General features: G+C 39.8%; 1 protein-coding gene across 1 annotated transcript; it reads left to right on the forward strand.

The window, feature by feature from the left end:
• The first annotated feature begins 7,633 nt into the window (after positions 1-7,633).
• On the forward strand, positions 7,634-14,386 carry LOC106605027 (PR domain zinc finger protein 13-like). The gene is made up of 4 exons (XM_014200251.3): positions 7,634-8,048; positions 9,663-9,794; positions 9,906-10,026; positions 12,164-14,386. Exons 1-4 carry the CDS (start codon positions 7,875-7,877, stop codon positions 13,630-13,632), a joined length of 1,896 nt encoding a protein of 631 aa, XP_014055726.1. The 5' UTR covers positions 7,634-7,874; the 3' UTR covers positions 13,633-14,386.
• The last annotated feature ends 208 nt before the right edge of the window (positions 14,387-14,594 follow it).

A 14,594-nucleotide genomic window follows, 5' to 3' on the forward strand; every position in this document is an offset into this window, starting at 1 on the left:
CCTCTGCGTCGAGATGCGTTGATGTGGCGTAGGCATAACCCGGAGCTAGCCGTGTTTCTGTCAAGCACATTCCATCGTCTGCTGGAAATCGAACATATTAAACAGGCAGAATATATATTGAACAAAAATATAAAATATATATATCAGCATTCCTGCAGTCCACCAGAGTTGTTGCCAGAGAATTGAATGTTAATTTCTCTACCATAAGCCAATGTCGTTTTAGAGAATTTAGCAGTACATCTAACCCGCCTCACAACCACTAATCACGTGTATGGCGACGTGTGGGAGAGCGGTTTGATGACGTCAAAGTCGGTGGGGATATGGTATGGGCAGGCATAAACTACGGACAACGAACACAATTGCATTGTGTCGATGGCAATTTGAATGCACAGAGATACCCTGACGAGATCCCAATGTCGTGCCATTCATCCATCTCCATCACCTCATATGTTTCACCATGATAATGCACGGCGGCATGGTGCAAGGATCTGAACACAATTCCTCGAAGCTGAAAATGTCCCAGTTCTTCCATGGCCTGCATACTCACCAGGCAGGACACCCATTGAGCATGTTTGAGAAGCTCTGGATTGACGTTTAAGACAACCTGTTCCAGTGCCCGCCAATATGCAGCAACTTCGCACAGCTATTGAAGAGGAATTTGACAACATTCCACAGGCAATAATCAACAACTTGATCAACTCTATGCGAAGGAGCTGTGTAGCACTGCATGAGGCAAATGGTGGTCACACTAGATACTGACTGGTTTTCTGATCCACGCCCCTACCTTTTTTAAGGTTTCTGTGACCATACAGATCCTTATCTGTATTCCCATTCATGTGAAATCCATAGATTAATTAAGGCCTAATGAATTAAGTTAAACTGACTGATTTCCTTATATGAACTGTAACTCAGTAAAATCTTTTAAATTGTTGCATGTTGCTTTTATAGCTTTGTTCAGTATAAATAGCACAAAAACAAATATTAGTCCACTAACAACCAGTTATTGTGTAGAATGGCAATGAAAACGTAGAACTAAATCTAGTCAATTGAAGTAGCCTATACGTATGCAGAGTTCCTGCACTAACTTTGTTATAGGCCTATAAATCATGCTCTTGGAATAAAGCCCCCCAAATTTGACCTGCTTTGAGAAATGTCTGAAAAATAGAAAAATAAAAGCAAAAGCACTTTGACATTTATCGAATTTCTCTGAAGTAGACAAAATACTTGAAGTATCCTAAAATTAGGCCTTGTTACATCCCTTATATTGACACATGCATGTTCAACTGAAATATATAATATTCCATGTAGGCCTAATGCATTTAATAGAGAAAAGGTCAGCTATTGACGTTTATCAAAATGTAGCCGAGTTGTTACTCGAGCATGGAAGATCATCCTCATTGTGAATGAAAAATAAAGATCCCACTTATATTTGTGTAAATACTCATATTTCTCCCTAAATGATGCCTTAACAATTGACTTCATGGATTTTCCATTGATTAATTAATTTAGACTAAAAGCTTGACAAGACACAACATGAAAACGGTTGTTAATAGTTCTGTACGATAAATTAAGAAATGAATGTCAGTCAAATCAGTCAAATGTAGGCCTATGGAAACTAAACTAACAATTAGGCCTATGAGAATACAATAATAACATATAATACCTGTAGGCTACTGAAACGCACGTTCCTTGTTGATTTACAATTCCAAGAATATATGATACTATTTTGACTTCCTCTATACCTTCATTGAGAGCCTTTAGTATTTCCTCAATAAGAAAATCTTGAAAATATATACATGGAAACATTTTATTTTCCTAATATAATTTGTGGTGTGATTTTTTAAATTAGCAGACATTCATTTATTAAGGTGTTTTAGTCCTACCTTTGATAAGCAGCCAATGTCTAATTCAAATGATTTACATATAGTGCATACGAGAAGCAAGAAAGCTAAAACACACATTACTCATCATGCATCCAGCGAAAAACGTGCATACGCAACATAGGCAATTCCACACAAAACATTTAAAAATGCCATCAAATATTTCATAATTATTGCCTAAACATAAAGCTCTGAGTGTGCTGGAAGGACAAAAGTTTGACTTATTTGAAACCTGTGAATGTCTGTCATTTTTTTATGTTTTAAGTGCCTTAATCCCAATTAGGGGCGGCTGATACGCCGCGCTATTCATCTCGAGCGGACCCTGAATACATTTGCCTAGGAATGAACTTCACAAATAGAGCTCGTGCTAAATGCGCTCGACAGCAGAGAAAATCGAATAGAGTGACAGTTTCATTCTGAGGCGGTCGAGTGAGAAAAGGTATGAATTTATGAGGTACACCGAAACAAATTTTCAATTCAAACAACTTTACACCCCATTATCCGGGTCTCCTCAACCGAGGCAAGTGAGTTAAAGTCAGGGAAATGTGGTTCAAAACCCGGCGCAAACTTCGTTGAGGATTTTGAATGCTGAAATGGAGCAGCCCTTCTCTAAAAAGGGAGCGTTTAAAAATGAGAGCACGCATGAACAGCGTCGAATCAGTTGCCACTTATTTCGCCACTCTTTAATGCGATTTTGAATATTAGTCTGGGTTAACATCCGAGTCAGTATGTCCCGCATCACCTACCTGCAAAGCAACTGGTCCAGCCTTTGTGCAGCATATATTTTCCACGTTTTAGGTGGAAAAGCAAATTTAAATAAAGCCTGTGGAATTTCCTAAAAGTGAAAAACATAATCATGGTAATATTATCATTAAAAGGGATAGGCTATGTCCGAAGTGTGAAGTTATTAATGGAAAATACGTTGCTCTTTGGGTCTCATTCTTTAAAGCATGCTCTTTATGAAAATTCACTTGTTCCCCCAGTGGACCTGGCTATAGTCCATGCCAGAGGTGTCCTGCCCATAGGGGCACGTGCCCCCTCAGATTTGTCCTGTTTAAACATTACAAATAAATAAATGAATATATATATATATATTGGTACTGTAATAAGTTTGGACACAACTACTCATTCAAGGGTTTTTCTTTATTTTTACTATTTTCTACATTGTAAAATAATAGTAAAGACATCAAAACTATAAAATAACACATATGGAATCATATAGCAACCAAAAAAGTGTTAAACAAATCAAAATATATTTTAGATTATTCAAAGTAGCCACCCTTTGACTTGATGATAGCTTTGCACACTCTTGGCATTCTCTCAACCAGCTTCGCCTGGAATGCTTTTCCAACAGTCGTGAAGGAGTTCCCACATATGCGGAGCACTTGTTGGCTGCTTTTCCTTCACTCTGCGGTTCAACTCATCCCAAACCATCTCCATTTTTGTTGAGGTCAGGTGATTGTGGAGGCCAGGTCATGTGATGCAGCATTCCATCACTCCCCTGCTTGGTATAATAGCCCTTACACCGTCTGGAGGTGTGTTGGGTCATTGTCCAGTTGAAAAACAAATGATAGTCCCACTAACCAGATGGGATGGCGTATCACTGCAGAATGCTGTGGTAGCCATGCTGGTTAAGTGTGCCTTGAATTCTAAATAAATCGCTGACAGTGTCACCAGTAAAGCACCCCCATATCATCACACCTCCTCCATGCTTCACGTTGGGAACCACACATGCGGAGATTATCTGTTTACCTACTCTGCGTCTCACAAAGACACGGCGGTTGGAACCAAAAATCTCAAATTTGGACTCATCAGACTAAAGGACAGATTTCCACCGGCCTAATGTCCATTGCTCGTGTTTCTTGGCCCAAGCAAGTCTCTTCTTCTTGTTGGTGTCCTTTAGTAGTGGTTTCTTTGCAGCACTTCGACCATGAAGGCCTGATTCACGCAGTCCCCTCTGAACAGTTGATGTTGAGATGTTTCTGTTACTTGAACTCTGTGAAGCATTTATTTGGGCTGCAATTTCTGAGGCTGGTAACTCTAATGAACTTATCCTCTGCAGCAGAGGTAACTCTGAGTATTTCTTTCCTGTGGCGGTGCTCATTAGAGACGCTTTCATTATAGCGCTTGATTGTTTTTGCGACTGCACATGAAGAAACTTTCAAAGTTCTTGAAACTTTCCATATTGAATGACCTTTATGTCTAAAAGTAATGATTGACTGTCATTTCTCTTTGCTTATTTGAGCTGTTCTTGCCATAATATGGACTTGGTATTTTACCAAATAGGGCTATCTTCTGTATACCAACCCTACCTTGTCACTACACAACTGATTTGCTCAAACACATTAAGAACAAAACAAAGTCCACTATTTAACTTATAACAAGGCACACCTGTTAATTGAAATGCATTCCAGGTGACTACCTCAAGAAGCTAGTTGAGAGAATACCAAGAGCGTGCAAAGCTGTCATCAAGGCAAGAGGTGACTACTTTGAACAATCTGAAATATAAAATATATTTTGATTTGTTTAACACTTTTTTTGGTTATCTACATGATCCCATATGTGTCATTTAATAGTTTTGATGTCTTCAGTATTATTCTACAATGTAGAAAGTAGTAAAAATAAAGAAAAACTCTAGAATGATTGATACTGTATATATGTAATACTACTAGCCACCTAGAATTTTTATGAAGTTGGCCTTAGCTAGCCCAGATAGGTTCCCAAGGTTGGAAGACTTTGCTAAAGCAACCAATTACTAAATGTTCTGATTAAACAAGTTGTTAATTGAAAGCTAATTGAAAGCTGTTAATTGAAAGCTGTTTAGCAGATTTCAATATTTTACCCAGATTTTTAGCAGAGATGCAGATAACCATATTTTGTTTCTCAAGAGGTATGCTTAGATATGAAGAAGAATTAAGCATAACTATTATGGCTCTAGATTGCAGGAAAATGTGTTTCAGGTGTTTGAAAATGCAAAAATCTCCACTTTATGGACGGGGCCTAGCCCCCCTTCGAACCACCCCCCAGCCATCCTCACATACTTAAATTGTGCCCCCTCAGATTTTTGTCGTGCGTGACACTCCTGGTCCATGCTACACAAAAAAATGAAGTGGGGAAAAGTATCAGAATGACACGATATTTCACAAAATGTCATTATGTCAGTTATCGGAACATGGGGCCAATAATGTGACACTGCTGATGGTATGAAGTATGACACTTTGTCTTGTCTTTGCACTTTATCACACTGAACATGCTAAAGTAAAAACAATAAGCATCAAAGAGACAATCTAAATGAAGGTTAAATAACAAAATATAATAATCATTGTGCATAAGATGCAATGCTACCCCCTCTACCCAACACATGATTATACATGGGGAAAAAATGACCTACCAGGCTAAGTTAAAATGGAACAATGATTTGGTCATTTGAAAAGGCCTGAGCAAAGTTTATGGTCTACTTATTTTTCCTGGGAGCCTGGTGGGACTGAAATGGTATTGTAACCGGTCCAGAAGAATGTGTGTTGAACCCTTGGCACTCTCGGGTAGTTAAGGAGCATGAATTGAGTTCCCTGGTGGGGCATTGGTCCCCGTAACTGCGCTGCTTTACACACTGGTTGTCCCTCTACATGCATGGCTCATTAAGGGCCAACCTGTTAAATCAAAACCCCACATTACGATGGGATTGTAAAATTGAAGTGCTGGCACTCTAATCTGGAGGTCCCGGGCAAAGCGAAATAGGCCAACTCCTATAAAAACGTCTTCCTCCGCTCAAGTTCCAATTATTCAGTGGTCGTTATTTACAATCATTAAAGAGATGCGAAGTTCGTTAAGAGAGTAAGGTTTTGTGGAATATTGTGATTGACTCCGCAATACTGTTCTCGAATAAAGCTGAGACCATGTAATTAATGTGTCGTTTAAAAAGAGGAGGACAATACCGCCTGTCAAGCTATTTAATTTCATTTAATTTTCCATCCCATTTGTTTCGAACACTGCTTTCACTTCTGACACCTCGCCTTTGACTATTCACTGTGCTTCAGTGCGCGCATTGGAATGGGATTCACCCTTACTTTTCGAGGGTTAGCAAACGTTCCCCCTCTGAGAATAATTAATTTCACTTTGAGAACTTCGACGTTGAGCCACAGGATGCGAATGAGAATCGTCCCGACTGGTGTGAGAGTTTTGGAGGCCGGACCCGTTATTCCCGGGTGGATGGGAACCAGTCACAAATGGCAACATTAATAAATAACCCTCCGCACAGCCGGACTTTGCATACGCCTATTGATGAAATTGTTCGCGTGTCGTTCACGCTCGTTGACTCGTGAAGCTGGGAGAAGAGAAGCCTTACAGAATGGAGCAGTGGGATACCTTTACGTGGCTAGAGAGAGACCCCATCTCCACCCCCCTCAATTATGGCGCAGTGTCATCCCAGAGTCGCCAGGGCAGAGGTTAGCAGGACATGTTCATGGCCTGAATTTATCGCCCACAGGTTATTGTTCTCACTATCTCGCCCTCTGTTGAGACTTCCACGACAGATGATCAAGGGATCAATCGCAGTTTTAAAACCTGCGGTGAAAAAGCGACTGGAGGTTTATTTCACTTTTTTTGAGATCACATGACTTTGTGAAATTAAGTAGGCCTAATAATGATAGGCCTATAAATATCGTCTATGGAATTTAGACTGTACAAAATACTGAGTAGGCCTATACTCAGCCTAGTATACTAGTATTTCATAATATAGGCATGCCTATTGTAGCTTATAAGTAGAACTAGTGAAGTTTTCCCACGTAAAACAATGAAAGTTCATTCAGAGGATTTGAGCATCCAAAAGCCAGTAATCTACTACAAATAGTAGCCTAAGAAAAACACAGCATAAATAAATGGTTTATTGCCTAATGTATTGATTCGTATTTGAATGTATCAATAAAAAGAAAACAAAATGGAAGTTTATAACAAACATATACATTATGATATAATAATGTAAAATATAAAATATGCCCTTAAAATATCAGGGCTCACTTGAAAAAGAGATACCAGTCTCAACGTAATTACCCTGCTTAAATAAAGGATGAATAAAAAAATAAAAAAATAAAAAAACTTCTTAAAATAAGATTTATTTCAAATAAATAATTGGATGACATTTAAATGATCAAACTCAAAACTGTGGCCACTTAAAGTCAAAGTTATGAAGGTCTGTGTTGTGCCATGTCACATCTGAATTAAAACGTCTGGAGTGAATTCGTGACAAGAAAACCACAAGTGTGAAATGATAAGATGGTGGTTATTTTGAAAGCTGTTGCTATTTTTCTGGTGGTTCTGGTACCTGCCCGATCTCAACCCGGCACACGCCGGGAGTCAATAGAAGTTAACAAGTCTTCCAAGCATTCCTGCTCCTTTTGTTAAACTAGGGACACACAATGCAGCCAAACGGAGATAATGAAGTGCTTTGAAGTATATAAACCCAAAATAACGCAGCCAAGTAGATTTAAAGTAGTGACTGATTTCCAAAAACTGGTTTGTAAAGGAACAATAAAAAGGGGAGAATTTATGGAGAAATTATACAGTGGATTTGTCAGTTAAAATATCGGAGCTGTCTGGGGTACAAAGCCACATGCTGAGGATTAATGGTAGCTCCAGACCTTTGATTCTGCACTCTTTTTTTCTTTGCCCTTGACAAATTGGATTTTGGGGATGGGAAGGTCGCCTGGCCCATTGTCTCCTGGCGGTTTTGCAGCAATTCATTATTTGCAAGGGTGAGGGAAAGTCTCCATGTGACCATCTCAGCCCGTTTTCTCCCCACAGCTGCCGAAAGAGGCAAACTCTCTCACACCGCGCGCATACTGCTCGCCCTTGCGCGTTAATGTGTCGAGGGGGTACCTTGCTGCTCCATTAGAAAAGCCGGATCACATACGCCACCGCATCACTTTGCGGGCGGAGATTGGCCTGTCCTCATCTCTCTGACTCCTTCTTGTCTCAATCAGTCATTGCGTGGTCTTCATGGTTCTCAAACCACTGCACGCAGAGCCAGCCATGCAAGCAACTCGGGCATCAACTATCAGTGTGTTTGCAGACTGCAGCATCCCGGCCGGCCTGCGGATAGGACCGGTGCAGGGTATCTTCAAACTAGGGAAATACTTTACTGATCGCAAAGAGGTCGTAACCAAGAAAAAGGTAAGCACAGTTTTTATTATGGCATGAAATAGGATTTATTCCTAATTATTTCTATCTGCAAAAATTCATTTTTTACAATTCTACTTTTTGTAGGATGATACAGTATAGGCCTGATGATGCTGCTTACTGGAATTGGCATTTTGTGAGTTCCATCATTGCACAGTTAAGTGACTGTCCAAACCTTAGCGTCCAGCTATTATAATCAATTTCTGTGGAAAGGTTGTAGTCCGATATTTTCACAGTTGACAAATGTGCATCCCCAGAGGATACATTTCAATTCCGGGGTCATTTGAGGGTTTTATTTACATTAAAAGTTAAATGGTCTTGTTAACTAATTTCGTTAATACTCATATTAATATAGGCCTAAAGGCTGATATGAATAATGGATGCATTTCGAAAACATTATTTTCTTTATATAGAACCTACATTTAATTATCAGGGCAGGTAAAGGGGACACAGTGATCTTTTTTTAAACATTTTTGAACCAGACCTGTCAAAGTTCATTGGGCCTTCGGTTATTAATTGGTTCGTGCTGTCAGGTTGGAAATAATTGAGTTATATTAGTGGGACGACTTGTCACTCTGTGCCTTTACTTAACCGCCCTAATAGGGCGACCTGGGGTGCTATGAGAGATTTCATTTCCTCGCCTACTTTAAATTTCACAGGCTAGTAGGCAAGTTATTCAAATGAACAATTTAATTTTAATGCACTCCGGCCATGGAAAGATGCTAAGTCATAGAACACAGCCTCGAGTTATAAAATAAGAACATGGATAAGAAATACTAAAATATAGCCTATAGAAATGTATTGAACATCTAAAATAACATTATTGCAACATATCGTTATTAATACAATATGGAACTACCAGAAATGGATGCTATTTCTATTTTAATGTAATGTTTTATCATTGATTTAACATAATTGTTTTATATAGGCTAATTGTTTATTGGTGAATTTATGGTCCTTAACAAACCAATAGATAAGTACCCTACATTATAACTGCATTTTAAGATAGGAAAAGGCCTACACCCTGCTGTCGTAGTTTGTGATTGATGCGGCTAAATGCATCGCCCTGGGCTTCATGTGATGCATCAGGTGCAATCTCCGTGTCAAATGTCACGCTTCATTCTTTAATTTGCTTGAACAGTTTAGAAACCCGTTGACACTTCTCAAATTCGTTTCCCATATCAACTCAATTATGTGTCATTCTCCCTGGTAAATGATCACCGCTGGTTAACATCGCGGATAAAAGACGCATTAAACGTATTGGCACACCTCAAGGTACGCTGTAGCCTATCATTTACCCATTGGGCATAATAACAATCATATTTAGAAACTATTAATTCAATATTTAATAAACCAACATTTCTAAAACTAAATCCTTGAATATTTACATATGTTAAACCTATACGAAAAGAAACACCCAAGTTTTTGTATTGCTCCAATTGCAGTCAAGCGTGATGTCGCAATGTCAAATATGCAACTCTGTTTATGATTTATTCATAAACTATTATAAACTGCGGCTGCCGGCCTTTTAGTGAGCTGTGATTTTATCGAATGTTAGGCCTCATTAGCATCATTTCTAACGTTGAACCGTCCATGTTGTGGATCTAGATTCGGCTGCTGAGGGGGGAAATCGTGGATGAATCAGGTTGTCCTGTGCCAGACTGGATTGGGTGTATCCGGGCAGCCAGAAACAGTCAAGAACAGAACTTGGAGGCTGTCTCAGATCTACCTGGTGGGCAGGTCAGTACTGTGTTTTATTTAAAATGCATAAAGCTCAAGTCATTTGATTTAAAAAAAAACTCAAGCTGAAACAGTTAGTTGAATGTATCTAACGTTGACCTTTTACATTAGATTTTCTATCGTGTGCTGACGGAGATCCCAGCAGGCGAGGAGCTGAGTGTGTGGTACTCCAACACTCTGGCCCAGTGGTACGACATCCCTACCACTGCCACTCCAACACACGACGAGAAAGGTACGAAAACTGTAGAATGATCCTGTAATATAACCATACAAAACGATGAGAAAAGTAGCCAAAAATAGATGATGGATATTTGTTTGCCGGCTGGTTCAACACGCTTATGCACGATCGAAATCCACATGTGGTATTGTCCAAACAAAAGTTTTAATAGAAATGGATTAGGCTACAGTATAGGCCTGATGATGCTGCTTACTGGAATTGACATTTTGTGAGTTCCATCATTGCACAGTTAAGTGACTGTCCAAACCTTAGCGTCCAGCTATTATAATCAATTTCTGTGGAAAGGTTGTAGTCCGATATTTTCACAGTTGACAAATGTGCATCCCCAGAGCATACATTTCAATTCCGGGGTCATTTGAGGGTTTTATTTACATTAAAAGTTAAATGGTCTTGTTAACTAAATAGGCTTGACAGAATTTCATGTTAAACAATTCAATAATACAATTAAAATGTGTAAAACAGCCAGCAATAGGTCTAACCACCACCTACTAGGCTTCGTTGTGCTAGTGTAATAAACAGAAAATAACAATAATAATCCCCCCCCCCCCCCCCCCAAAAAAAAAAAAAAGATTATCTGGATAATTAAACAGTTGCATCGATGCCATGGGTTTATAGGCTTGTCAAATTTAAGCCTAATCATATGATCACCAGCTAAATAATACGATTTTAATCAGATTACACCTAACGGATACCGCCTACTCAGGAAAATACAATAACTGTGTTCAGATTAAATTATAATGCCTAGACTATATTAGAGTAGCTGCTGCTTTTGCAACGGCTAATTGAGATCCTAATAAAATACCAAATACCAATACCGATCTATTACTGCACTCTTAGGAAAAAAAAGGTTCTGGATAGAACGAAAAAGGGTTCTATGGTTGTTGCATATATGGTACCCCTTAAGGGATTCTATATAGAACCTTTAAGGGTGCCATCTATGAACCCTATTTGGTTCTATCTATAATATGTTTGTGTGTGTAATTACTCTGTCTGAGAAAAATAGGGCATGAGAAAGGGAAGGCCTGACAATCATTTTCAAGATATAGCCTACCAAAATTATATTCGACTGTTACACTAATTACAGTGACAGGCACATGGAATAAACCCGCAATTTAAAAACAGGGATAGGCGTGTTTTAACAACCTCAAAGCAGACGATAGTAATTCATGGTGGGACAGAGGTTAACAAATGTCATCGCCTCATTAATATTAATGTATTCAAAAGAAAATCAATTCAAAAAAGGTACTTTACGGTAAATTAGCTGGCTACATAAGGTATTGTTGCCTAATGAATGCTAACTTTTATGTGGGATGTATATTGCCCTGATTTGTGGCGAAGCACTTTCTGCTGCTCTCTGGCCAATACACCGGGCGCTCCTTGACATACGCGTCCTATTATTTGGCGTTAACAGATGGGCCAGCCTTATTGTCTATGGCGATTTGCGATTTCAAGCAACAGCTGCTGTCACTTCTACGGGAAAGAGCACAGAGAAAGTCCCCCTATTCAACGCATTGGTTTCGGAGCGACAGATTGGACGGGGCGTTTGCTCTTTTGATGGAGATGATAAACAACAGCCCTATAAGGATTACAAAATCATTACATCTATATAATTGACCCCCTATTGTTCAACGTGTGTCATTGCTCACTTTGATGAGGTGGATAGGGTTAATATACTCTGTCGCCTATTCAAAACCTGAATCCCATTGGAAACGTGTAGATTCATCTCAAGGGATTTATCCATAACATTTAAATAGGAAACGGAAAAGATTTGCATGTGGCACAAAATAACAGTACAGTTTGAGGTTACTCTAATAGGCCACTGGGAGCATCTGCAAATGGGAGCATCTGCAAATACCCTGATGAAGACAGCTTCGCTGTCTAAACGTTGGTGATTACATTTTTGCATCTGAGCTCTTAGAGTGTGCGGCTTTCCTTTATTTTTTAGCATCTGCAAATGGAACATCAGTCATAAAGCACCCAATAATAGGCTTCTACACTCACAAAGCAATAGATAGAAATGTGTTGTAACACAAATGTTCAAGATTGAACGGGCTTTATTGACAGAAGTGGGGAGAATAACGAATACCGAGACCCATCGATATTAACATCATGTCTCTCTGCTTCTCTACAGGTGAAGAACGCTACATTTGCTGGTACTGCTGGAGAATATTTAAATATCCAAACACACTCAAGGCCCACGTCCATTTCCACTGCGCTTTGAGCAACGGGCGGGGCTTTGTGAACAGCGAGCAGGCCAGGAGCACAGACAGCTTCAGCAGGTCACCCAAATCCGGGGACATTCCCAACACCTCGGCCTCGCCCAGGAACGGCCACAACACCTCCATCTCAGACTCTGTCAGACGGATCGTGTCTTCCTCACCCTTCCTCAACAAAGCGGGGGTAGCAAAGAAACCCAGCTCTGAGGAGCAGGACAGAGCACTTGACATGAGCTTCACCTCAGCCAGAAACCACGGACATCTCATGGGCCTTGGCGCAACGTCTTCAATGTTGAGCAACATGGGGTTCCACCCAGGCGTGCGCTCTGCATTCAAGCCCATGGGCCAATCCAAGGTCCCCGCGGCTGACGTCTACAGAGAGGAAACTAATGGGAAGCATAATGGACTAGGCTTCAGCAAACTCCCGGGGAACATGAAATCGACGCGAGCCTTGAATGAACCTTTAACCGGAAGCCATCCCTCCAAGTTCGTCCATCCATTAGATTCCACATCTCCCGTGGTCCCGTGCGCAAACGCCATCAGGGGTTTTCCGTTAATACCTAATTTCGAGGAGACATCGGCTTTCAAGCACGTGGAGAGCAGGATGCACTCTGGACTGTCCCCCTCGCGTTTCTCTCAGATGTCCTCTGGATTCCAGATTGAGAGGTTTTCTCTGCCTCAGTTCGATGGCGTCAAGCCATATAATGGAGATTGCAATATCCCCCTCATGCCATTCACCGTGTACAATGGCGAGCTGCTTTATAGTTCACCCTACTACCCACTGAAATTCCATTTTAGCAATCTCCTAAAATACCCGGAGTCTATGTCCTACTTTGGCTCACCTGCACTCAACCAAGACCTGGGTTCAATAACCAACATTGACAGGGAGATAGCCATGCACACTCAACAGTTGTCTGAAATAGCCGTCGAAAAGAACCGAGCCAGGCTCGACTCTATGCCCACTGCTAACACAGGCTCAGGGAAGCCCAAAAAGGGACACTTATGTCTTTACTGTGGTAAACTGTACTCTCGGAAATACGGACTCAAGATCCACATGAGAACTCATACAGGGTACAAACCACTGAAGTGCAAAGTTTGTTTTCGGCCTTTCGGTGACCCCAGCAACCTGAATAAGCACATCCGTCTGCACGCGGAGGGGAACACCCCGTACAGGTGCGAGTTCTGTGGCAAGGTGCTGGTGCGCCGGAGGGATTTGGAGCGTCATGTCAAATCAAGGCACCCTGGACAAACAATAAAAAAAGCTGAGGACAAAACCGAGGGCATATTCGAAGATCAAGAGCAAAAGAGCGACAATGACAGCGACGTTGATGTATGCTTCACCGATGATCAGAGCGACCAAGAATCCAGTAAAATAGATGATTAATTGAGATTTTGACACATACAGGGGCTATGGCAAAGACGGCACAATGTTTTATGAAATGGTTACAGGTTACCTGTACAGATTTCTGTGTAATTTATTTAAGGAACGAAAGTTATTTATGTATCTTTTAAAGCTATTGAAAATGTAATTGTTTTTTATTTTAAAAAATCTGATTAGGACTAGACAAGTTTCAAATGACAGCTTTTTCTTTTACAACAATGTCTATTCGTTTCAGATGGAACAAAGTATAGGCAGTATGATTTCAGAATTGTATAATATCACAGCTGATGATAATGCATTTCTTTTTTTATATGCTAATTGGTAGCCAATTTGTTCCCCAAATAGAGGTCGGCTGCACTTTAAAACAGTTATGAACAACTCATTATCAAGCCATGTAGGTCAAGTGTTTAAACACTGAATATCACACTTACTGCTATATTTTTTTCATTCATTTGAATTACAATAACTTAAATGTTGCACTTTCTGGCGAGGGCATTTCATTGTTTTAGGACAAAGTTGAGAAGGACAGGAAATATTTATAGCAGTTAGTACCAATCCATTATTTAAGGCTCTTGTTTATAGTAGAAAATAACATCTGATTTAAAAAGCATCATGTATAAATGTAAGAATATGATATTTCACTGTTCAGTGAAAAAGTGTTGTACGTTTGTTCATAAGTGATATTGTATATTGACAATATTTTCCTCTTGTTCACTGAGTTGTTCCTTTTTAATAAATGTAATTTAAAACTTTGAAATTGTTTGTAACTTGCTTGATTCAAATATATAGTCTACTCTAAAGCCTACTTGTTTATTAGGCTATCTAATGCACCAACGCATGCACAGAAACAAAATTCCCCTCACTTTTAACTGCCATGGTTAGTGCACTAATGAATAATTCGATATTCCACTTGTAGGCCTACATTGTAGACAGGGTTATCATCAGGATGTTAGTCTCTATATTTC

Source organism: Salmo salar, chromosome 05 (genome assembly GCF_965601325.2).
Source record: "Salmo salar chromosome 05, fSalSal1, whole genome shotgun sequence".
Classification (NCBI taxonomy): domain Eukaryota; kingdom Metazoa; phylum Chordata; class Actinopteri; order Salmoniformes; family Salmonidae; genus Salmo; species Salmo salar.